The sequence below is a fragment of the Sciurus carolinensis genome, chromosome 5, assembly GCF_902686445.1.
Source record: "Sciurus carolinensis chromosome 5, mSciCar1.2, whole genome shotgun sequence".
Classification (NCBI taxonomy): domain Eukaryota; kingdom Metazoa; phylum Chordata; class Mammalia; order Rodentia; family Sciuridae; genus Sciurus; species Sciurus carolinensis.
In genome coordinates this window covers 33139240-33165859 of record NC_062217.1, presented here as the reverse complement: position 1 = coordinate 33165859, position 26620 = coordinate 33139240, and the positions used below count along the sequence as shown (strand labels likewise).

Genomic DNA, 26620 nt, shown 5'->3' with positions numbered 1-26620 from the left:
GCCTGGTTTAGCTAGAATTAAAGAACCAAGGGATTTATTTAATATGTTTTTCTGCTTTTGGCCAGCACTGAACTGGAAAGTTGAAATGCAACTGATAAATAAATGAGAGCTCTTGCCCTCAGAAAACTAAAATCTAATAAAGAGAGACAAATGCAAAAGCAGAATTGTCCTCAACTTTTAGTGGTGCTATGATAGGATGACATGAAGGAAATAGTGAGGACATAGTGGAAGACATGGCCAAATCTGCATGGAAGGGTAAGAAACGCCTTCTTAGAGAAAGTAATGGCTATGCTGGATCATAGAAAGCTAATGAGGATAATCAGATGTGCAAATCCAGAGCTCACCTTAAAAGGATCTATGTTGTAAGTTTAGAGCTCTTGCAAGAAGATAATTCTGCAATCCTATTTGATAAGCCATTCCAGCATTCAGTGGCCTTTACTCCTACAAAGTTCCTTTTCCTCACATGCTAACCCATCTCTTCTTATTCAAGTCATCAAGGAGGATTTTATATCTTTGTGTTTGTTTCCCATGTTCACATCACTTTCCATGTGGACTAATTAAAGCAGAAAGGTAAGTTGTTGAAATCCCAACACAGTTGTTTAATTCTGAGACTGATACCAAAGCACACCTGATTCGTGGTTGGCAGTCTGTCTTTGTTTTGTTCCCTTGAGTTGCTATGCTAATATGAAGAACATGACTCCCTTGGGAAACAGGATTAACTAAATTCCAGGTACTTAAAATATTCCCCAATTCAAAACACACGTGCCAGAATGTTTATCCATCCATCACTCCAAATATTCCTGATGGGCCATTTTACCTCCGAAGTTGGTTTATTCCTTGTAATCCCTTCTTTTTAATATACTCAGGAACCCAATTAAATGATAGCAAAGATTTTCTTTTCTGGTATATGAAATCTCTCTTTCCATTGGCCAAATACAAACAGGTACAAATCACTTTCAATTTTAAAATAATCTTGATATCAAGAGGTCAATCTCCGCTAACCTTCTTAATAGACTTATTGCCTTTTTGTTTTTTTAAATGCATGACTCACGAATGACCCTCGAGTTCCCATCTGTCTAAGGGACTTCATGTTCCTGATTTTCATGCAGTCAGAGAAACAACCTTCCCATATTTTCGAGGTCAAATGTCTTCTTTGTTCATATTACCCTGAATATATAGACCCAGTTTGTCAAATATGAAATTATCTTAAAGTTGATCCTTCAAGATAGAAGCCCATTTTTCATCCTTAGGTCTACAATACAATTCCCGGTTCATAATAGTGCTAAGTAGTTGTTTGCTGATTAAATTATAGAAATAAAATTGATGTCCTTATCTTGTGGTATTTAAAACTATTTTAAAGTAATTGTGCAAATATTAAAATTAAAAACAATATTGTATAAATTTCATATAGTCGCAAAAACTCCTAGAATTTTTGAGAGTTTTGTGAAAATTTCTTGAAAGAAAAAACATTGACTTTTACTTTTTGGGAACTAGGAACTCTGCAAAAGAAAGGGAAAAGTTTTCAAATTTGTAGACATTGAGATGCCATTGATTTGGTATCTCCTTAACTTAAATATTTCAGGAGATATTTTTATTTTCAAATAAAATGGTTTGTACAACAAATTTTGAAATATTAGACCATCTGTCTATAATTAAAGTATGTCAGGGAAAGATATTTTTTAGCAGAGCTACTTTCTCATGTTAAAAGATCCTGCAACCTATATCCCTCCAGGTCCAAAGAGCCTAAAGTTTAAAAGATCCCTAGGAGACTTTTTTGCCCTGCTAGTCCTTCCTACCTCTAGAAACCACCTCCAGATATGTCATTTTTCTCTCCCAGTCTTTCCTATGAGTTAGGAACACTGGTGACTTGGGTCCTAGGCTTTTTTCTGTCTCCCATGTTAGTTGTTCTACCTAGGATTAAGTGTACCTGCTCCTTCTCCTCAGTCTGGACTCTCTTAGACCCTGGCCTGGGGGAAACTCAACTATGGCAGTAGAATGTGAAGAGAAGGTTCAGAGCTGACAACCACCACCAACATAGTTCCTGAGACCTTGACTATTCACAAAGCACTTTTCCTTGCATAATCTTATTTTCTCCTTCTAACCACACCATAAAGAAACTGATGATCACAATAGTTCTTTCCTTTTCACAAGCTACAAAAACCAGACTTTTAAGGATGAAGAGAAAGATCATACAGCTGGCAAGTATTAAAGATGAAGTTCAAATTCAGGTCTCCCAGGGAAGTTTTGTGTTTCTGCAAATCCCTCTGTTCAGAGTTATTAACATCTTGCATTGTGAGCATTCTACCAGGGCATGATATTAAATAAAGTCAAATAAAACATATCAGTGACCTCAAATAATACAACCTTTTCAAGGAACCCAAAATATAAACAATACACGCCATGTTACCCAGAGTAATTAGGAGCCATAGTTGATTGTTAAACAAAAAAAGGGTAGGGGGAGCTAAGGTAAGTCAGTGCTACAGGACTGAATTCCAGCTACTCTGGAGGCTGAGGCAGGAGGGTCACAAGTTTGAGACCAGCCTCAACAACTTAACAAGACCCTAAGCAACTTAGCAAGATCTTGTCTCAAAATAAAAAAGTAAAAAGATCCAGGGATGTAACTAAGTGGTATACTGCCCCTGGGTTCAATCCCCAGTACTAAAATAAGGAAAGCTAAGGTAAAGAAAGATTTTTTAGACATTCATACTACTTTAAACATATTAACTTAAACTTGTAAATATGAAAATAATGGCTTTTCTTTCAGTCTGAGTCCACTCTTTCTTGCACAAACCACTTCCATAATTATTTTCTGTGATTTTCACTTTCAAGTTATTTTAAGAGGCATACAAATTTAAAGACATTTGCCATACAATTTGACACACAATTCTTTTGGACCTTTATGTGTTCTTTTCCCCAAAAATTGTATGCACACCTAATGCAATACCTTTCCCTTTAAAGATTTGCCTTTATTATGTCTTAGAAAGATCAACTTGGTTTTCATAAAAAGTAACTTTTCCTACTCTCATTTCATTTCATTTTGAGTTATATATAAAGGTGATAACAAATTCAAGTACAAACAAGGTGCTTCATGGTAAGCACATCACTAACTGCTAGAGTCCACATCAGGAGCTTACTGGAATGTACCCTACCAGTATCAAGTGTGTGCTTGGTGTGGACAAGCAAAAGTCACTGTTTAATAAGAGGTTTTGGTCTCTTGCTTTGTCATCAATTGGGGGCAGTAATTTATCTTAAGAGTCACATTACTAAGTTAAATTTGCCCTCCTCCAAAGAATGCAAACAACACATATCTACATACCTCCACCAACATCTCTACTCAATTCTTTGGTTTTGGTTTTTAGTGTTCTGGGGTTTGAATTCAGGGGCACACTACCACTGAGTTACATCCCCAGCCATTTTTATTTTTTATTTTGAGACAGGGTCTCATTAAATTGCCCAGGATAACCTCAAACTTGCAATCCTCCTACCTCAGCCTCTTGAGTTGCTGGCATTACAGTCATGTGCCACCTCGCCTGCTTAATTTGGTTAAATTGAAAAACACCTTCAGATTCCCAGGGATATCCAGCCAAGAGCAAAAGAGCAGGGCAAGTTGCACACAAAGCTGTGGAGATGGCCCCAGCAACTAGGTTGAGGACAGTGCTGGAGAGGAAGGACCGCATGGATTTCCACTGCAGCCACAGCAGGGAAGTTTATCTGACTTCCTCCTTTCCTTTGCTGCTTAATCTTCTTCCATGATTGGTTTCACTAGAATTTTTCCCACTGTTCAACCTTTCCCATTTTTCATTTCAATCAGAATATCTTAAACAGTTCAAGCAGAAACTAAACCCACTTAAGTGTTTGGGATATAGGAATTCTTAATTTAGGAAATACAATTTTATTACAGTGATAATGGTCAACAATGAAAAAATTATATTCGAAAAACTGTCTTTGGCCAGTAAAGCAACTGGAATTTATACATTTAAGAACCAAAAAAGATTTACCCAGAAATTCCTAGTAACAACATCTCATTAATAAAGATTTTTTCACTTCTTCACAAGTCAAAAATTGTCTGTAATCTTCATGAAAGCCAGTGAGACATTTATTTGTAAGCGAAATCCTGACCTCTAGTGGCTAAACTGCATTTCAAAAACTGAATCAACTAACAATGTCACTAAGAGTCATTATAATCTTCCTAATGTAAAGCAATAGGAAAATACAGTCAGTAACCTATGAATTATTTGTACAAAAAAAAAAAATATCAAACTGAAATCTTATTCAACCTGCAGGCCTAACATGCAGTTTAGGGGAAGTAAAGAAAGTAAACACGTTAAATAACACCAGTCTAAAATGTGGGCAATTCTACTGCACCAAGGACCAACTTTATTTTTCTTGTGTTGTCTTTAAACAAAGGACATGCAAAAGCAATGGGAGAGAGAACTGAGATATATGTTAAATGTTATTGTTGTAGATTTAAAGTGTCTTAAGAGTTACAAAAGGATCCTGTTAAGTAAATGCAGTATGTGGACTTTGTTTGGATATTGAATTGAACAATGTTATTTTAATTGTGAAAATAGGAAAATGTAAACTCTCACTAGGAATTGTATGAAATTATAGAATTGTAGATCACTTTTGTATGATGTCAAAATTATGATCTTTGTTTTAGGTTACTTCTTAGAGATATGTAACAGTGTTTTCAATTGGAATTTTTAAAGTTTTGGAGAAGATAATTCCACATAGAGAGAAGCAGAGGCATAAGCCCCCAAGTGAAAGTACACTTGATGTTTTCAGCAACAGGAGAGGGACCAGTGTGGAGTGAATGCAGGATAGAGTAGAAATAAGTGAAAGGTAGGGAGGAAATGGAATAATTATGGTTTTTATAAGATGATCAATGAGATCAAAAGTCCTCAGAGTATTTTGAGCAGAGTGATATAACTGAGCAGATGCTTAAAAGAAAAATCATTTTTGGCTCCTATAAGTCAGATTGACTGTCAACAGACATTAATGAACATAGGGTACCCAATTGAAAATGGGCTCCAATAATCTAAGGAAAGGAAGATGTCCACTGTAGTAGGAAGTGATAAAATTCTGATTATATTTCTAAAGTAGGCTTTGCAGATGATTAAATGTGGAGCTTGAGGAAGACAGGAGTCAAAGATGACCCCAGTTTTCTGAACTGAGTTATTGAAAGATGGAATTGTCATTTGCTGAGATAAGAAATATGGCAAAAGAGTTTTATTTTTCAAATATATTTTATTGTAATTATTAACACATAATTGTGCAAATTTATGTGCTCGCTGTGATATTTCCATACATGCATGTACAGTGTGTTGATTATGTCCTCTACACTTCTACCCTCTCCTCTCCTCTGCTTCTTCTCCACCAACACCTGCCCCTTCCACATCCCCACACCCAATCCCACCCCACCCCACCTTCCAAGCCCTAATAGCTCTTCAATTTTTAGATCTTGTTTTGTTTTGTTATCATTTCAGGAGATGGTTTTATTATATTTTGATACCCAGGATTGAACTCAGGGGTGCTTAATCACTACACCACATCCCCAGCATCTTTTTATTTTTTTATTTTGAGACAGGGTCTCACTAAGTTGCTTAGGGTCTCACTAAGTTGCTTAGGGCCTTGCTGAGTTGCTGAGGCTGGCTTTGAACTTGTGATCTGCATGTCTCAGCCTCCCAAGCTGCTGGGATTATAAGTGTATATCAGTACACCCAAGTAGGAGACAGTTTAATGGGTAAAAGTTCAGTTTCCACCTGTCAATTTTGAAATATTTATAGAATGTTAAGAAGAGCTGTTAGATGTATCTGGGGTCCAAGGGAGTATTCTAAGTTGGACATGTGAATATGGACTACCACTGGGGCTGGGGTTATAGTGTAGTTAGTTGGTAGAATGTTTTCTTAGCTTGCAGAAAGCCCTGGATTCATTTCCCCAACACCATAAAAACAAACCAAAAAACTCAAAGAGGCTACCACTAACTTTTCCTTGTCCTTTTTAAGCTCTCAAATTTCCTCACTTTTTAGGTTGGACTATATATAATTGCCATTTTTGTAAGTCAAAAATAGTCAAATATCAACAACCACATATGAATCAGTCATTTTTTGTTTGTTTGTTTGTTTGGTACCAGGGATTGAACCTAGAAGGGCTTATTCCTGAGCCACATTCCCAGCCTTAATTTTTATTTTTATTTTTATTTATTTATTTATTTTGAGACAGAGTCTCACTAAGTTACTGAGGGCTTCACTAAATTGCTAAGGCTGAGCTCAAATTTATGATTCTCCTGCCTCAGCCTCCCAAGCTACTGGGATTACAGACATAGTGAAACACTATGTTTGGTGGATCAGCAAAATTAAATGGAGATTGTTCCTTACCCCTTTCACAAAGCCATTGAAACGCTCGAAAGAGATTAACATATGTGAGCATTTACCCAGTAAATGTGTAAAGCATTGTTTTGAAAGAGCTTTTTCAGTGACAGATTGGAAAAGGCATTTTTATAACTCAAAAATTCATTTTCATGCAAATCACACATCAGAAGCTGATTTTTGGATTATCTATGCAGAATGTTTAGGAGGTCCTTTGATCAGGTAAATGCAATCAGCAAGTGTTTCAGTGCTCACTTTGTGCCAGCACAAAACTCATCACCTGTTTGGGCAACTGCTTTCAGATAATACTGGGAAGATCAAGTCCTTCAAAACCTGCTTTAAAAATGATCCAATCTAGGCTAATTCAATCCTAGATCGAATCCCTTCCTTGGCATACTAAATAGTGGTCCTGTCTTGCCTTAGGGCCTGTTAAAGTCAGTTTGAATGCATAAGATTCTTTCTATTTCTAGCAGCAATATCTCAGTTTGGGTCATGTGTTTTCCCTTGTTAACTTGACATCAAACCCCACTGGTCTCCCTACTGTTCCTAGAATGTGCCAAGGATCCTCCCTCCTCCCCTTCTACTTCTCTGCTCACTGCCCCACCTCAGATCATTGCTCACAGATTAATAAATCCTCAGTAATCTTTTAAAAATCAAAATCATTCCTTTCTCTCCATTTAACACTTCCTATATGCCTTTCCCTGCTTTCTTTTTCTTCTTAATGTCACTTATTATGGTCTGGGAAGAAAAAGACCTCTGACACCTGGAAATTGGCCAGGTGCTCATAGTTAGAGGTCATGTTGTCATGTGGGACAAAAACAATATCATAGAATGTCAACAACAGACATAGGCACTCTGAGATTGATAGAGAACAGAAACAAGTTCATTGTGAAACCTACCAAATACCAAACACCATTTTTCTCTTGGTTAAAATTAGTGACAGCAGCTTCTTAACCAACTCCATCATTATTTTCAGTCTAGTTTGCCCTCCCCATAGGGGAAAAAAAAAAAAAAAAAAAACTCACTGAGATACCTAGTAAGAATTACTTTTACTTCCTAACAACTTTCAATTCAGAGCAAATTCAACTTCATCAGCTTCTCCCCAAAGTTACACTGCCAAAGCCCAAATCCTATGATAGGTTCTTTCTAACACTCTCTTACTGAGCCACCCCATGATTCCCCTGGGAATAGTTCTCTGTGACTGCGTCGGGTGCACCAGTTCTCCAACCCTATGTATTCACCCTATGGTGGGAAGGGGGAGTCCTTTCCCTTCAACCACCTCAGTCACAGCCCTGAACCGTTCCTACCACTGAACTACATTCCCAGCCCTTTTCACTTTCAGACAGTCTTGCTAAATTGCCCAGGAAGGCCTCAAACTGGTGAACTTGTGATCTTCCTGCCTCAGGCTCTAGGAGGAAGGTGTGGTGGGTAACTCTTTAAAATGTTAATGTACCAAAGTCAGTAAAGGTAAACATAAGTTCTTGAGAAAGACAATCACAGAAGTCAGTAAATGTAATGTATGGAACATCATTGAAGTGGACCAAACAACGTCCATTTTGCTTTCTGACTCCACTTTGTGAAACTTATGAAAAACATGTTGCTTGCTGTGCTAGATCAAAACAAAATGTGTGTGTAGTGTTAAGATAAGTAGAGTGACGTGCGGTGACGCACATAGCGACTATGCAGTCACTGAGAAAAACATTTGGCAGTTTGTTTACACCAAATTTACATTAGTTTTAATGGTAAAACTGGTAAAAATATTTACTAGATGAGTTTGCAGAATCTAGGATTTGAAAAACAAATTATGTAATGCGTGAACTTGTTTTGATGTGACTATATAAACTGCAGACTGATCCGGAGCGAGCAGGCACTACTCCATCGACAGAGTCTGTCACTATGTCCCGCTGACTAGTGACATGATAGTGCTCCCCAGCTCGAGGCTCCCTGCATGCTGTTACTTCGATTGCTGATTGCCGTTTGCTGTGAACCGAGCATCAATAAAATCTCACCTGAGGACCAACGACTGACTACGTGAGTGTTACTTTATTCCTACCTGGTTCCCGATCCAGCACAGGTCGCAAGTGTCTCGACGTGTTCGTGACATGTAAACATAAGTTCTTGAGAAAGACAATCACGTGTTGTCAATTAGTCAAAGGGTGGTGTTCTTGTTTAGTTTATATCTCAAAGGGAGAAAAAATTTACAAATTTATTGGGGGTTTTTGTTTGTTTGTTAGGTAAACGGTAGAAGAACAGGGAGACCAGGGACCTAGAGTAAGGAAGAAATACTGTCTAAAGTTTAGTTAGCCTGAGGGGAACATTAAGGCTGTGTTCAGCAAGATAAAACATTTGGGAACATTAGAAATGAGGCCCAGAAAGTGCCTCAGAGGTGTTGACAGTCACATGGCACATAAGACTGGTGAGATGGGATGGGGATATAGCTCAGTTGGTAGAGTGCTTGCCTTGCAAGCAGAAGTCCCTGGGTTCAATCCCCAGCACTGCAAAAATCTCTCTCTCTGCTTTCTGACCATCATGTGAGCGGCTTCCCTCTACCACACTCTTCTACCATGATGTTCTGCCTCACCTCAAGCTCCTAGGAATGGAGCTGGCTGTCTATGAACCTCTGAAACCACTATTGACACGTGGATACTCGCTTGCAATGCTGGGCAGTGGCAGCTAACCACAGTTTCCAGTCAGCCACATGATCAATGAGCAAGTGATACTCTGCAGTGCACTGTGCTACTAATCCACGATGCTTGGGTTTACATTTAGTGAAATACAGTTATTATAGAGTAAAATTTCAAATAAAGTATGGTTCTTAACATCCTGTTCTCAAACCTTATGGTCATTAACTTTACTTATTTCCCCAGCAGATCAAAAATCCTGGGGCTGGGTGTGGTGGCACATGCCTGTAATCCCAGCGGCTCCAGAGGCTGACACAGGAGGATCATGAGTTCAAAGTCAGCCTCAGAAACTTATCAAGGTGCTAAAAGCAACTCAGTAAGACCCTATCTCTAAATAGGACTGGGGATGTGGCTCAGTGGCTGAGTGCCTGAATTCAATCCCTGGTACAAAAAAAAAAAAAAAAAAAAAAAAAAAAAAACCTGGGATTTCCTAACCCTGCCTTGAAGCAGATCACAGGACTCTCCCTTGAGAGGTATCCTCACTTTACCTGGAGGAAAGGAACTTAGCTCTGAAGACACAGGAACGCACCAAAGAGCAAACGTGCCTTGCCAAGTTCCTCCCAGTTTATTACCATCAAATCCCAGCCCCCTTTGTCCATCTTCATTTCTCCCATGACTAACCTGTCCACTCTTCATCCAGTTTAGTATAAAATACTTTTGTTTATTGAAGTTTTCATTTCCTTAAGAAGGCATCTGTGTCTCGTAAAACTTATTGAATAAACTTGCGTGTCTTTCTCCTGTGTGGGGAAGAAAAAAACCTGGTGGGAGAGAGAAAGAAAGAAAGTTCAGAGAAAATAGGTGGGTAATGCCACAAATAAGCATTGGGGAGAACACAAGCCAGAGCCTGGGAAGCCTTGTTGTTCCTGGCGGTGAGATAAGAAGGACTCCAAGGAATATGATAACCACTTCCCTTGTCTCCCATTGAAGCCAGAATTGTGGACAGGCAGTTAGTGTAGAAATAGGGGATCGGGTCAGATTGAGGAAATGGAAGCCATGAAAGTCATCTGCCTCTGGAAGTTGGAGACTGCCCCTGGGAGAAGCGAATGTCAAGGATCTCCAGAGCTCATTGATTACCAAATTTACCTACCCTTATCAAGGACTGCAGGCAAGGAGCTGCTAATTAATGCTCCCTGGGCCCTTGCCTGGCTGAATCACTTTGGCCCTCATCCTGCCTATTCACTCCTCACTTTTTACATCTCACCTGCAAAACTGGGCCTAGTCAAGTAGGCAGGAAGGAGAGATAAAGGGGGAGAGAACTGGAGAACAAAAGAGACCTTAACCTATAAAAGATGTAAGGTGCACTCACTTCTTGGGATTCTAGAACATCAGCCATGGCCCCCTTCTCCCTCCCAGGAGAAGTCTGTATTACTACTGCTTTTAAATAAAACCTGCTTAATATGCTTGCCTTGGCATGCTTCTCCAGTGTAATACAAAACTGCTCTCCCCGCCCTTTCCACTGCAGCCATTTCTCCACCTCCCAACTACTTGTCAGTCTGTGAACATCCTAGCTAGCTATTGGTTCATCAGTCAGCTTGCAAGTATCTTCTCCGTTATTGGTCCCTATTAGCCCGGCGGGATTCAACTGCTTAGGGATAGCACCCCCACCATTTTTTCCCTTGCTTTCTCTCTCCTCCTCACTTTTCACTCTCTCTAGCGTGTGCCCTTTCTCTTTTCCTCTCATTTTCTCTCTTACCCTGCAGGGAGACACTCTGTTTGCTTAATAATCTCCCTTATGTGATTTCCTGTGTCCTGCGTGGTTTTCATGGATTTCTTACATCTAGAGTTCAAATTTCAACATTAGAGGAAGCAGAACTCCTCACTGGTGAATAGCAATATCACCATCTTTCCATGAGGATCACAGCAGAGTGACCTTAGTTGTAAAACAAAGGAATGTACTCATGTGAAGACATCCCTCTGTGCGATGGGCACACGACATGCCCTGTACATTCCTCCTGCTTGTGGATTCAGTGCAGCCCTCCTTCTTATCCCATTCTGCCACCACCAAGGAATACATGAGTAATAAGATGTCCAAACTCTCTCTGCTGAGTCCTCCAATTTCTCTCTTTGGAATTGTAACAATGGTCCACTTCATGCTTTGACTATAACCCTGGCTATTCTGCTACTGTGACTTGTGACTTTTCTTTTTTTTAATTCCAATCCCTCTTATTTTTGAGACACAGTCTCACTAAATTGCCGAGGCTGGCCTCAAACTTGCAATCCTTCTACCTCAGCCTTCAGAATTGCTGAGATTACAGTTGCAGACCACTGTGCCCAGCCCTATTAAAATTTTAATATCCAAAAATTTGTCATCAATAGGCAGCAAGTTAAATTGTGTACCTTAGTACTTAGGAAAATAGGAATATTTGTAACTTGTCAATAGTAGGTCAAAAATTTGCATGGAATGTTAAAACATTTTTTAAAGGAGACTTCAAGCCCTAGTCTTACTATATGCTGAAATAATGTTAAAATTTTTACTTCTTAAGAAAAAAGAATCTAAAGAAATGGTTGAGGTGCTAATGAAGATTGTAATTTCATCATTATATTCTTTGGGAGACTTTCAAAGGAAGTATAATGAAGCAGTAAGAAAGCCAAATTATCTCCTAGTTTTCCAAGGTATTTTATATAAATATGGTGAAAAAGTCTCACCCAATTTTCCTTCTCTTGTAATCGAAGAGAACAAAGTCAAGGACTGTGAAACCTCAGAGATGCCTTCAAGTTGAAATAAAAGCACCATAAATGAATATTGAATGACTTATTATAATTTAGAAATACAAAATTTAGTACTTGTGATGAAGAAAAATTTCCTCCTAAAACTCCCCAAATGCATGAGCATTATCAAGTCAGTTAAATTAGTTATCCAGCTTTGGGAATGCATTTCCAGAACAGCTAAGAAGGTTTCCAGCAGAAATTCATTTATAAGGCCTGAAGCCTCAACTTTATAGTCCTCAACCAAACAATACTGCATGGCAAAAAGAAAAAGAGAAAAAGGATTTTAAAGTAAAAATTAAAAAATACATAGTTCCAAAACACATTGAAGTTATATAAAGTTATGAAATAATTGTGGAACATTTCAAGTAAAAATTGTAAAAGGAGCAATAGGAGCAATAATTCACCACAAGGGGGCATAATAAATACTCCTTAGATTCCAGCAGAAAGACGTTTTAAGTAGTAACATGCACTTTGATGTAGCCTACATTTTAGTCATTTTAAAATTTCCTTCAGATGGCTACAACTTTTCAACATTCAAAGTATATAAACCTAACAAAAAAGATTCCAGAACTCATGGCTTGAAAAACTGTAGTGTCAAAAAGTCTATGGAAATATTGCTGTTATCTGCCAGCAAAGGATTCAAGAGCAATTAGTTCTAATACACATTAGAACAGATAAATAATAGGGAAGTATGATCTACAATAGTAGCAAATTTTAGTTTACCAAAATGGAAGACATGGGAGGTTTATTTTAAAAAATGGACATATTGTCACAATAGCAAAAATAAGAAGGTGGGAAAATTGCTTTTTCTGTATCTGCGCCACAATATCCCTTCATTTGTCCTCAGTGACCACACTGTATTTGTAGCCCACAATAGCAAAGGAAGATCTCCCCCCCACAGAAGGTCATGGCCTATGAGGCTGGCCTGCCTCATCAGCCATGTTAAGAATATAGTTAGCCATATTGTCTTCAGTGTGTGTATCTGGTACCACCCAAGATTCATTTGCTCCAGTCATCTGCAGGCGACAAATAGGGCAATTCCTGTGTGGATAACTCCATTTATCAATACACTTCTGACAAAAGCTGTGAGCACAAGGCAGGATCAGGTCAGCTTGCCCATCCATACAGATACAGCACTCCTCCTCGTCGGTCAGCTGCTTCACCCTTCCCATCCAAAGACTAGCCTGACATGATGTTACAGAGGATGAGTTTTCATCAGCTTCTTCAGAGGTGGAGCTCTGAGCCAATACTCCTGCTGCCTGACTTGTGATGTCTTTATAAAGCTGAATAAACTGGTATAAATTCATGATCCGTGATGCTTCCACAATGCCAGTGGTTTTATTAATCTTGGTACAGACCACACAAACAACCACTTTCCAAAAGGCAGAAGAATCAGATCCAGGTTGTACCTCAAAGAGAAGATGTTTTTCCTGGCCAGAAGCCACTTTAGCAGTTACATCATTTAGTTCTGCTACTCTCCCAAGAAATTCTTCATAAGTTAAGGAGCTACTTTCTCGAACCAGTGTGACATGTTTTGCTACTTTTTCTGGTAACTTGTTAATAACCCACTGCGTCTGATCCAAAATTTGCTGTCCCATGATGAAATGATGTCTTTTAGAATTCAGAAAGTGTCGCTTCAATAGTTTCCAGTTCAAGGCATCACGCTCCTGAAGGCAGCGACGCCGCCCCGGCCCCGGGCTCAGACCTGTGACTTATTTTTTAAATGGACATTTTCTTTCTCTTTCTCTATCTCTCTTCCTCCCCAATCTCAGGTGAAGTAGAATTGCCCTTCTTCTTCATCCTAGAGCATCCCTGTCCCCTGTCCTTGAGCATCCACCCACCCCAGGAATGAGTAATTCAGACTTTGGGGATGGTGCCAGAAGATCCAAGAAATCTCCCAAATTAACAAATGGATTCCAACCCCCAACCTTGAATCCTCTCTTTAAAAACCTCTGCTGGGCAGAATCACAGACTCTGGGATAGGAATCCCCTGTTTCTCCTTTGCTAGTTGTTAGGAAGACCTTGACACAGGCAACACCATTCTGAAACATATCCTCCACCATATCACCACAGCCACCTCAAGGTAACTCTGACTCAGTCTGACCTAAACCCCAGACTCCATTGTCATGCAAAGAAACCCCAGACAATACTCCATTTCAAAAGAAAGGAAATCATCTAGGACTGAAATCCTGAAAAACACCAGGTTCCTTATGAAGGTGACACCACAAAGACCCTTCACCGATGACCACCCCCAGCAACAACTTAACCACAAAAATACCCTCCCTCACTCCCCTGTATCTACCCCAGGCTAGAAGTGGAAGGCAGGTCTCAGTCTCCACTGGCTCCTCCTCCCCAGATTTGTACCGAATAAATCTGTGTTACTGTTGATCTGACTCTCCTATTTCCTTCATTGGTTCTTTCCTTAACTACCAAAGCAATAAAACTTCTTTTTTCCTTTTCTCAAAACCGTGTCCTAGGGCTGGGGATACAGCTCAGTTGGTAGAGTGCTTGCCTTGCAAGCACAAGACCCTGGGTTCAATCCCCAGCACCACAAAAAACAAACAAACAAGCAAACAAAAACCAACAGTGTCCTCATTGAATTGGCATCAGGGATGAGGACTGAACTTTCAGAACAGGATCAGTAAATAGTACACTAGGGCTTTTGCATCCCTGGGTTCAACAATAAGACACCAGAATGTAAAAGGAGTTATTGCAGAAGATATGGAAGACTCAGTTTGGAAACATGGATGAATCAGACCTCAGAGGGCCTTACTGTCATATGAAGGATGAATACTTCATTTTGCCGTCCCTGGGGGCTCAACAAAAACGTTTAACAGGTCAAGCCTGGTGGCTTCGGCCTGTAATCCCAGGGACTGCAGAGGCTGAGGCAGGAGGATTGCAAGTTCAAGGCCAGCCAACTCAGCAAGGCCTTAAGCAACTTAGTGAGACCCTGTCTCAAAATAAAAATTAAAAGGGCTCAGTGGTTAAGTGACCCTGGGTTCAATCCCCAATACCAACAATAACAAAAAAGAAACAGAAACAAATAAACCATTAACAGAGAGGATGCAACATGTTCTCGATATTGGAAGTGTGGAAGAGCAGAAAACAGCTTGCAAAGTGGAGACAGGCAAGAGAAGACTTTGCCCATCAGGCCTTCCTGTTTCCATGGTGTCTTGGCCAGGACACCTGGAGGAACAGCCACCCATAAGCCAATAGGCAGGACCTCCTCACATAGTGCTGCAGTTACCTTCTCCTTGCCCTGTCCTGGGAGAAGCATCTTGGGCCAGAAGACCCTGACAGCAGCAGCAATGGCACTGGAGAGGCAAGCATTTGAGGAGAGAAAAAGTTACATTCAAAGAAAATCATGTTTATGCATATCATAGCCAAGCAGCCAGTCAAGTCTTCAACTCTAAAATTGAGGACATGCGTGGTGGCACATGCTTATAATCCCAGCAACTCAGGAGGCTGAGGCAGGAGGATCACAAATTCAAGGTCAGTCTCAGCAACTTAGCAAGACCCTCAGCAACTTAATAACACTGTTTCAAAATAAAAAGGACTGGGGATGTAGCTCAGTGATAAACCAACACTGGGTTCAATTCCCAGTACAAAAAATTAATTCATTAATTAATTTTTAAAAACTGAGGACAGTAATGGGGGAATCCAAGGAAATAGCCCTGAAACAACCACAATATAGCAATTAGTAATTTGCACCCATACGGTTTTCAGACTAAGATGGGTCTCCAGGCCATCCCCACCATTGCTGTTAGTCACTGTAAGAACAGAAAAAGCATTTGTAGAAAGTAGGGTACAGACGGGCCAGCGAATTTATTAGCTGTGTAATCTGGGGCAATTTACTTAAACTCTCTGAGACCTCATCTTTTCATCTGCAAATGGAATAATAATAGTACTTCTCTAATAGGGCTATTTTGAATGTCAAATTCAAACAAATTATTCTTACTCTTATTAAATTGGCAAGGGATACTTTATTTAGGCATACGAATCAAAACTATCAAAATAGGGTAGAGAGTAATCCCAGAGGCTTGGGAGGCTGAAGCAGGAGGATCACAAGTTCAAAGCCAGCCTCAGCAACTTAGTGAGGCCCTAAGGAACTCAGAGAGAACCTGTCTCTAAATAAATAACATATAAAAAAGGACTGGGGACATGGCTTAGTGATTAAGCACCCCTGGGTTCAATCCCTAGTACAAAAAAACAAAAAAGAATAGGAAAGAGAAATTGGGCTTGACCTCAAATACAAGAAGGAAATTTGGGCATTTATAGAAGCAGGTTGAGAGAAGTGGTGGATGGGAAATTACTGAGACATTAAGGATAGGAACATTCTTGCCAAACTGACCAAACAGGATTCTTGTTGAAGGCAGCCCAGAGTGGTCAGATATTCAGCATGGAGATTCCTTCTGATTTAGCACAATTCTTGGTTTATAAGACTAAACTGTGTATTAAATTTATATAACGTTCTTTACCCTTCATTTCTTGCCAGCCCAGGGGAAAAAAATTTAATATAAATTGAAGATTAAACTAGGGCTGGAGTTGTGGCTTAGTCGCAGAGCACTTGCCTAGCATGTGTGAAGCATCGGGTTCAATTCTCAGCACCGCATATAAAGAAATGAATAAAATAAAGGTCCATCAAAAACTAAAAAAATATTTTTTAAAAGAATAAACTACCTTTAAAAGATGTCTATAGAAACGTGGAGATATTCACACAGAGGAGCACTGGAGTTCAATACTGGAGTCATTCTATTATTTCTTCTTTCCTTGTACTCGCAATTCATTTCAAGTGAAATCACTGATGACCAATTAACATGATTGTTCTCTAGTATTTTGAAGTTCTTTCTTTGTTTTTCCAAATACTTCACAGAGGTAAAAATGTCACTTTCACAATACAACAGGCCTATTTGTTACTTACTTTGCATCTGTTTCAAAGTGCATATGAAGAAGGCATTTTTTTTTTTTTTTTTTTTTTTTGGTACCCAGGATTGAACCACTGAACCATATCCCCAGTCCTTTTTTTAATGTCTTGAGACTGGGTCTGGCTAAATCCTTAGGGTCTCACTCAGTTGTTAAGGCTGGCCTTGATCTTAAGATCCTCCTGCTTCAGCCTCCTGAGCCGTTGGGATTACAGGTGTGCACCACTGCAACAAACAAGACACTTTCTCTGAAGCTAGTGGAAACTCCGTGACCAAACAGGTCCTCTGAGTACAGGACAAGGAGAGAAAAAGGCTGACTGGTAGTAGGGAAAAGTTGATAGAAATTGAAACAACCACAACTGAGAGGATAGTAGAGCTTTATACACCCAAGCCAAAGTATTACAAAATATTTCCTTTCAAACATGAAGAAGCCCAAGGAAAAGAGATAACTATATAGTCTTCATTTTGGTTTGCAGCTTCTATTTCATTCCCTAATTGCTTTTTTGGTGTCAAGGTGGCATTTCCTTTTTTGTTTTCAAATGCATAGACACCGTGCTAAGTACTTTTTGTGAAAGGTAGCCACTTAAAAAAGTGAATAAATAAAATATAAAACTGGGCTATATGAGGAAAGCAAGGAAGGTTAAGACCCAGTCCAGAAATGCACTCAGAGGAGCTTCACCAAAGTTTGGTCAAGGAGAGTCTTTGTTACTTCCAAGTATTGCCATTTAATAACTCAAGGTTGTGAGGATTAAATTAAAGGATGCACATTAAGTGCTGAAAATTGCACTTCATAAATATTTTTCAACAAATAGCAGTAAAACTGTAGTCATTAATAGCATTGTCCACAAAGTCAAACTTCGTAGATTCAAAAACCCAGCTGTGTTATGTATGGGCTCAGTTTCCTGTCTGCAAAATGGGAATAATAATTGTACCTACACTTTGTAGGGTTCTTATGAGGGAATGAGCTAGTGTAAAGGATTTAAGGCAATCTAACTACACAGCACACAACTCTGAAGCAGGTTCACTGTATACTGGCTTCCAACTTGTCTGACTGCAATGAGACAGAACACTCATATACACAAGTTACGTGAAGCAGGTTCGTTATTTACAGACAGGCAGCAAGGAACAACAGAGGCCTAGGATTCATTGCAAACCAATCCCCCAAAGCTCAAGACAGCTGCCCAGGGTGGATGGAGTGTGCTGTGCTTGCATGACAGATGAGGGGCCGCAGAAAGCAGCTTGTGCTAGGCTTTTTACCCGGGGCTTCTATGATTCTCTGGGCTAAAGCATCATAAAGAATCCTGTTCTCTGACTAGAAGACTGGAATAGTACCCAGGCTGCTCAGCCAATTCCCCATCTTAGCTCAGGATGCTACTACATTCCTAGCACATTTCTGCTATTAATCTTGAGAACTACAAGAAAGGAGGAGAACCGTGTTGGTCCAATGCCACCCAGAGAACTGCCTTACAATAAATGATGATTTGCTGGGCTGTGGCACATACCTGTAATCCCAGCAACTCAGGATGCTCAGACAGGGGAATTGCAAGTTCAAAGCCAGCCTCAATTGAAGACAAAATATTTAATCTTGAAAACAAAGTTGGCCAAACAGAGAAGATGGTAAGAAATCATGATCAGAATCTACAAGAACTATGTGATATCATGAAAAGGCCAAATTTAAGAATTATTGGGATTGAGGAAGGCTTAGAGAAACAAACCAAAAGAAGGAACAATCTATTCAATGAAATAATATCAGAAAATTTCCCAAATCTGAAGAACGAAATGGAAAACCAAGTACAAAAGGCTTATAGGACTCCAAATATACAAAATTACAACAGACCCACACCAAGACACATTATTATGAAAATGCCAACATACAAAATAAAGACAGAATTTTAAAGGCGGCAAGAGAAAAGAATCAAATTACATTCAGGGGAAAACCAATAAGAATATCAGCAGATTTTTCAATCCAGACCCTAAAAGCTAGAAGGGCCTGGAACATTTACCAAGCCCTGAAAGAAACCGGATGCCAACCAAGAATCTTATACCCAGCAAAACTTACTTTCAGATTTGACGATGAAATAAGATCCTTCCATGATAAACAAAAGCTAAAGGAATTTACAAAAAGAAAGCCAGCAATACAGAACATTCTCAGCAAAATATTCCATGAGGAAGAGATGAAAAACAACGATGCAAATCAGCAACGGGAGGAACTAGCCTAAAGGAATAGCCAAATAAAGGAGAAACCAAATCATGTCAAAAAACAAAATGAGTCAAATGACTGGGAATACAAATCATATCACAATAATAACCCTGAATGTTAATGGCCTGAACTCATCAATCAAAAGACATAGACTGGCAGATTGGATTAAAAAGAAAAATCCAACAATATGCTGCCTGCAAGAGACTCATCTCATAGAAAGAGATACCCATAGACTAAAGGTGAAAGAATTGGAAAAAAACATACCATGCACACGGACACAGCAAAAAAGCTGGAGCATCCATCCTCATTTCAGATAATGTGGACTTCAAGCCAAAACTAGTCAGAAGGGATAAAGAAGGACATTACATGCTGCTTAAGGGAAGCATAAATCAGCAAGACATAACAATCATAAATATCTATGCCCCGAACATTGGATCATCCACGTACTTCAAACAAATCCTTCTCAATTCCAGAAATCAAATAGACCACAACATAATAATACTAGGCGATTTTAACACACCTCTCTCACCACTGGATAGATCTTCCAAACAAAAATTGAATAAAGAAACCATAGATCTCAATAACACAATCAATAATTTAGACTTAACCAACATATATAGAATATCCAACAAAGAACGAATACACTTTCTTCTCAGCAGCACATGGATCCTTCTCTAAAATAGGCCACATTTTATGCCACAAAGCTACAGTTAGCAAATACAAGAAGATAGAGATACTACCTTGTACTCTATCAGATCATAATGGATTGAAATTAGAAATAAATGACAGAATAAAAAACAGAAACTTCTCCAATACCTGGAGATTAAATAATACACTATTATATGATGAATGGATAACAGAAGATATCAGGAGGGAAATAAAAAAATTCTTAGAAGTAAACGAGAACAAAGACACATCATATCAAAATTTCTGGGACACTATGAAAGCAGTACTTAGAGGAAGATTTATTTCAGGGGGCGCATTCAACAAAAGAAGTAGAAATCAACAAATAAATGACTTAACACTACAGCTCAAAGCCCTAGAAAAAGAGGAGCAGACCAACACCAAAAGTAGTAGAAGACAGGAAATAGTTAAAATCAGAGCTGAAATCAATGAAATTGAAACAAAAGAAACAATCGGAAAAATTAACAAAATAAATAGTTGGTTCTTTGAAAAAATAAACAAAATTGATAAACCCTTAGTCACACTAACAAACAGAAAGAGGGAGAAAACTCAAATTACTAAAATTCAGAATGAACAAGGAAATATCACAACAGACACGGGTGAAGTACAAAACATAATTAGAAGCTATTTTGAAAATCTATACTCCAACAAAACAGAAAATCTCAAAGACATCAACAGGTTTCTAGAGACATATGAATTACCTAAACTGAACCAGGAGGACATACACAACTTAAATAAATCAATTTCAAGCAATGAAATAGAAAAGGTCATCAAAAGCCTACCAACAAAGAAAAGTCCAGGACCAGATGGGTTCTCAGCCGAGTTCTACAAAACCTTTAAAGAAGAGTTCATTCCAATACTTCTCAAAGTATTCCATGAACTAGAAGAGGAGGGAACCCTCCCAAACTCGTTCTATGAAGCCAATATCACCCTGATACCTAAACCAGACAGAGACACATCGAGGAAAGAAAATTTCAGACCAATATCCTTAATGAACATCAACGCAAAAATTCTCAACAAAATTTTAGCAAATTGCATACAAAAATATATTAAAAAGATAGTGCACCACGATCAAGTGGGTTTTATCCCAGGGATGCAAGGTTGGTTCAACATCCGGAAATCAATAAATGTCATTCACCATATCAACAGACTTAAAGTTAAGAATCACATGATTATTTCAATAGATGCAGAAAAAGCATTTGATAAAATACAGCATCCCTTCATGCTCAAAACACTAGAAAAAATAGGGATAGTGGGAACATTCCTTAACATTATAAAGGCCATCTATGCTAAGCCCATGGCTAATATCATTCTAAACGGTGAAAAACTGAAAGCATTCCCCCTAAAAACTGGAACAAGGCAGGGATGCCCTCTATCACCACTTCTATTCAACATCGTCCTTGAGACTCTAGCCAGAGCAATTAGACAGACCAAAGAAATTAAAGGGATACGAATAGGAAAAGAAGAACTCAAACTATCCCTGTTCGCTGATGACATGATTATATATTTAGAGGAACCAGGAAATTCCACCAGAAAACTTTTAGAACTCATAAGTGAATTCAGTAAAGTAGCAGGTTACCAGATCAATGCTCATAAATCCAATGCATTTTTATACATAAGTGATGAATCTTCAGAAAGAGAAATTAGGAAAACTACCCCATTCACAATAGCATCGAAAAAAATAAACTACTTGGGAATCAATCTCACAAAAGAGGTGAAAGACCTCTACAATGAGAACTACAGAACACTAAAGAAAGAAATTAAAGAAAACCTTAGAAGATGGAAAGATCTCCCATGTTCTTGGATAGGCAGAATTAATATTGTCAAAATGGCCATACTACCTAAAGTGCTATACAGATTCAATGCAATTCCAATTAAAATCCCAAAGATGTACCTTGCAGAAATAGAGCAAGCAATTATGAAATTCAACTGGAAGAATAAAAAACCCAGAATAGCTAAAGCAATCCTCAGTAGAAAGAGCAAAGCAGGGAGTATCACAATACCAGATCTTCAACTCTACTACAAAGCAATAGTAACAAAAACGGCATGGTATTGGTACCAAAATAGACAGGTAGATCAGTGGTACAGAATAGAGGACATGGACACAAACCCAAATAAATACAATTTTCTCATACTAGACAAAGGGGCCAAAATTTTGCAATGGAGAAAAGATAGCCTCTTCAACAAATGGTGCTGGGAAAACTGGAAAACCATATGCAACAGAATGAAACTAAACCCCTATCTCTCACCCTACACAAAACTCAACTCAAAATGGATCAAGGACCTTGAAATCAAACCAGAGACCCTGCATCTTATAGAAGAAAAAGTAGGTCCAAACCTTCAACTTGTTGGCTTAGGATCAGACTTCCTTAACAAGACTCCCATAGCACAAGAAATAAAAGCAAGAATCAACAACTAGGATAGATTCAAACTAAAAAGCTTTCTCTCAGCAAAGGAAACTATCAGTAATGTGAAGAGAGAGCCTACAGAGTGGGAGAATATCTTTGCCACTCATACTTCAGATAGAGCACTAATCTCCAGAATCTATAAAGAACTCAAAAAACTCTACACCAAGAATACAAATAATCCAATCAACAAATGGGCTAAGGAAATGAACAGACACTTCACAGAAGAAGATGTACAAGCAATCAACAGATATATGAAAAAATGTTCAATATCTCTAGTAATAAGAGAAATGCAAATCAAAACTACCCTAAGATTCCATCTCACTCCAATTAGAATGGCGATTATCAAGAACACAAGCAACAATAGGTGTTGGCGAGGACGTAGGGAAAAAGGTACACTCATACATTGCTGGTGGGGTTGCAAATTAGTGCAGCCACTCTGGAAAGCAGTATGGAGATTCCTCAGAAAGCTTGGAATGGAATCACCATTTGATCCAGCTATCCCACTCCTTGGCCTATACCCAAAGGACTTAAAATCAGCATACTACAGAGATACAGCCACATCAATGTTCATTGCTGCTTAATTCACCATAGCGAGATTGTGGAACCAACCTAGATGCCCTTCAGTTGATGAATGGATAAAGAAACGGTGGCATATGTATATACAATGGAATATTACTCAGCCATGAAGAATGATAAAATTATGGCATTTGCAGGCAAATGGATGAAATTGGAGAATATCATGCTAAGTGAGATAAACCAATCTCAAAAAACTAAAGGACAAATGATCTCGCTGATAAGCGGATGAGGACATATAATGGGGGGTGGGAGGGGTTAGCGTTAGGGTTAGGGTTAGATTTAGGGTTAGGGATAAGGAGGGTGGTAAGAATGAAGGAAGGAAGGACTGTGTAGAGGGAAAAGAGGGGTGGGAGGGGTGGGGGGGAAGAGAAAAAAAAGAAAAAAGAAAAAGCCAGTGTCAACAACTGAAGGAGACCCTGTCTCAAAAAATAGAAAGGGCTGGGGATGTGGCTCAGTGGTTAAGGAAACCTGGGTTCAATCCATGGTACCCCCACCCCCACTCCAAATTGCTTTTTTGTGTGTCAAATAAAGCCTTCCACAGAAGACCACAAGTAACCAGGCAGAATTGTCAAGTCATTCAGATTCAGTCTTTTAGGTGACCTAGAGTAAACTCTGTTCATTAGAATACCAAAGGAGGTGTCTCTCTCTGCCAAGTTTTGAACATGCAATGTGTGAAGAAGCATGATCTCCAAGTGACCAAGCTCAGGAATGTACCCACCTCTCTACCTCTGTATGCAAAGATGAGTATTCCCTAAATGAATATGCACACATTTCCCCATTGAAAGCCCCTTGCTATTGATACCAGTCTTGGAAATCAGGATCAGGTCTTTGTTGCCCTGGTGTTGAAGATTAAACACCCAAGAAACACCTAGGCAAGCATAGAAATCAAGTTTTATTTAAGAAAGAGAAACAGAGATCGATCTCTCCAGAGAGAAGGGGACCCAGAATGGGTATCTGCAGGAGTGAGTGTGTCTTGCCTTTTTATAGATCCCAGGTTTCCTCTCCCTCTCTACCTGCCTAAGGGCAGGAAAAGAGCAGTTCAGTGGTGATCATTAGCAAGTCCTCGTGTTGGGAGGAGGATTCCCCCAGAGGTGTTAACAACCCATTGCCTTTTCTTTGATAATTAGCCAATTCGCTCTCATCTTTCTGGCCTAGATCATTTACTATCTATTCTGCCCACCTGTCCTTCGCCCAGTCTCACTACATGTGAAGTCGTATATAACTGGTAATTGAAACCAGGGCCTTGTACAAGTTAAGCAAGTGCTGTACCACTGAACTACACCCCAAAACTTTTTATTTTATTTTGAGACAGGATCTAAGTTACCCAGGCTGGCCTTGTACTTGAGATCCTCCCTCCTCAGCCTCCCACGCATCTGGTAGTATAGACCTGAGCCACTGTACCCAGTGCCTTGCTTTCTTTGATGAGAGAGATACTGCATTGGATATTACCCCCCAGTACTCTTCCTACCGGTCCAAGTAATAAAACTTCATCACTCTTCTATCTCCTGGCTGTGCTTATTGACTTTGCATTCACCAAGGGGTAAGCCCATTGCTTTTGGCTACAGTAAGAAGTATAGTTTATCAATCTTCTATTAATTCTTTCACTGGGCAGGTTCACAGTGCCAAAAACCCTCTGGATTCTGGGAACAGTTCAGAATAAAGTGCTCAAGCAGGGCTGGGGAGATAGCTCAGTTGGTAGAGTGCTTACCTTGCAAGCACAAGGCTCTGGGTTCAATCCCCAGTACCACAAAAAAAAAAAAAAAAGAAAGAAAGAAAAGAGAAAAAAAAAATCTAGCAAATAAGAAAGTCAATTATATTCCAGAGCATGTGCTGATAGAAGAAGACATAGAAAGTCATGGAGACCAGAGTTGGAACATTGACTCCAGAGCAGAAGGGTCAGTGATTCTTATGACACTTGAGCAGAAACACATAAGGCAACATAATAGGATGAGGATGGGGAACATTATAAACATGAAAAGATTCTCACCTTTACTCATAATTTTAAAAATGTGAATTAAAACAAAAGCAAACTTTCATATGAACTGGTAAGCTCAAAATTTTACTATCATAGAGTTTGGTGACAGAGAAAGAAGCAGACATTCTTGGCAAATTGTTTGTATAAACTCATAAGGAAATTTTCTGTAATTCTATTATCTAACAAAATTCAAAACACATATATCCCTTGATACAGCAATCTTGTTACTGGCAATTCATTTCATAGAGTCTCAGATAGGATCAAAAGTCTTTGTGTAGCAAGGCATGGTGTCTCAGGCCTGTAATCCCAGCTATTTGAGAGATCTGGGCAGGAGAATCATAAATTCAAGGCTAGATGGGGCAACTTAGTGTAGGCCCTGTTCAAAAATAAAGTTTTTAAAGGGCTGAGGACATAGCTCATTGGTACAGCACTTGCCTAGCATGTGCAAGGCCCTGGGTTCAATCCTCAGCATTGAAAAAACAGAAAATAAATTATTTATAAAGGGCTGAGGTGTAACTCAGTGATAGAGCACATGCTTTAGCATGCATGAGGCCCTGGGTTTGACCTCTAGCAACACAGATACACACACACACTCATACACACATACACAAAGAATTTAGGTGTAAGGAATTTATTACATGACTATAGTAGTAAAACATAAGGAACAATATAAATGTCCACAATAGAAACCTAACTTAAATTATGGTATAATGTCCAATAGAAGGGTTACATACGTCAGGAAGGATGTGCTGGATTTGTATGTGAAAATATAGAAATCTTTAAAAAAAACACTTTTTTATTAGTTAACTTTTCTGTTGACTGCAACAAGATACCTGAAATAATCAACTTAAGAAGGGAGAAAGTTTATTTGAGACCATGGTTTCAAAGGTTTCAGTCTGGTAGCTGGATCCTATTATTTTGGACCGCTGGCGTCATAGTATACCACAGCAGGAATGTGTGGCAGAGGATGATAGTTCACATCATAGGATGTTGGGGAGCAAAGAGAGAGAAAGAGGAGAGGCCAGTGTCCCAATATCACCTTCAAAGGCATGCTCCAATGACCTAACTTCCTTCCTTCCACTAGACCCCACCTCTTACAAGTTCTACCACTTCCTAATAGTGCCACAGGCTGGGGACCAATCCTTTAACATCTGGGCTCTTGCTATGTAGTCAGTGTTGTCCAGAGGAACAGAATCAATGGAATTATGAGTAACTACAAGAGGGGACTTATTAAGTTGGCTTACACAGTCAAAGCCTGGATAGTTCCACCATGACCATCTGCCATCTACAAAGATGGGGAAATAAGTAGCTGCTCAGCCCCCAAAGCTGGAAGCCTCAAAACAAGGAATAATGATGCAGACCAGTCGAAGCTGAAGGTCTAGAAGCTCTCTGGAGAGTCACTGGTGTGTGTGTTCAAAGGCTAAAGAACCTGGAATCTAATGTCTCCAGGTGACAGCAGCAGCAAAAAAACAAACAACAACAACAAAAAATGACTCAAGGAGAGTCAAGCTTGTATTCGGGCAGGAACTTCTCCCTTTTTCTGCTCTTGGTTCCATCCAGGCCCCTAGCTCACTGGATGGTGCCATACATATTCAGGGCAGGCCATTTCCCTCTCAGCTCATTGACTCACAAACCCTTTAATTCTGGAAACACCCTCATAGACACACCCAGAAGTATGCTTTACCAATTTTCTAGACACCTGTCAATCCAGACAGTCTGACAACCAAGATTAACCATCATGGGGACATTTAAAATCCAAACTATAGCATATTGTCAAGGAGGATATACACCATAGAAGAGGAAAAACAGTATAACAAGAATGTTTCTTTTTTGCATTTGCAAGAAAAACAGGAAGGTATATATACATAAATAAGCATACACATGAAGTCTTAGATATGCATAGATAATCAATAGAGGGTTAAGTAAACATACCGTTAACAGTGATTGACTTTGGGGAAGAAAATAAGTTAACCAGGGTGGGACCATAACAAATTTTTATCACAAAAAATTTCAAACACATACAAAAGAAAAAAAAAAAAAGAGTACAATGGTCTGCCATTTACTTACTTCAAAAAGTATAACTCATGAATTAACTGA

The 26620-nt window shown here is 39.1% G+C and overlaps 1 protein-coding gene across 1 annotated transcript; it reads right to left on the bottom strand.

Moving 5' to 3' along the window:
* Nucleotides 1-12663: 12663 nt before the first annotated feature.
* On the bottom strand, nucleotides 12664-13356 carry LOC124985881 (RING finger protein 141-like). Its single transcript, XM_047554518.1, has one exon. It carries the CDS (start codon nucleotides 13354-13356, stop codon nucleotides 12664-12666), a length of 693 nt encoding a protein of 230 aa, XP_047410474.1.
* Nucleotides 13357-26620: the final 13264 nt, after the last annotated feature.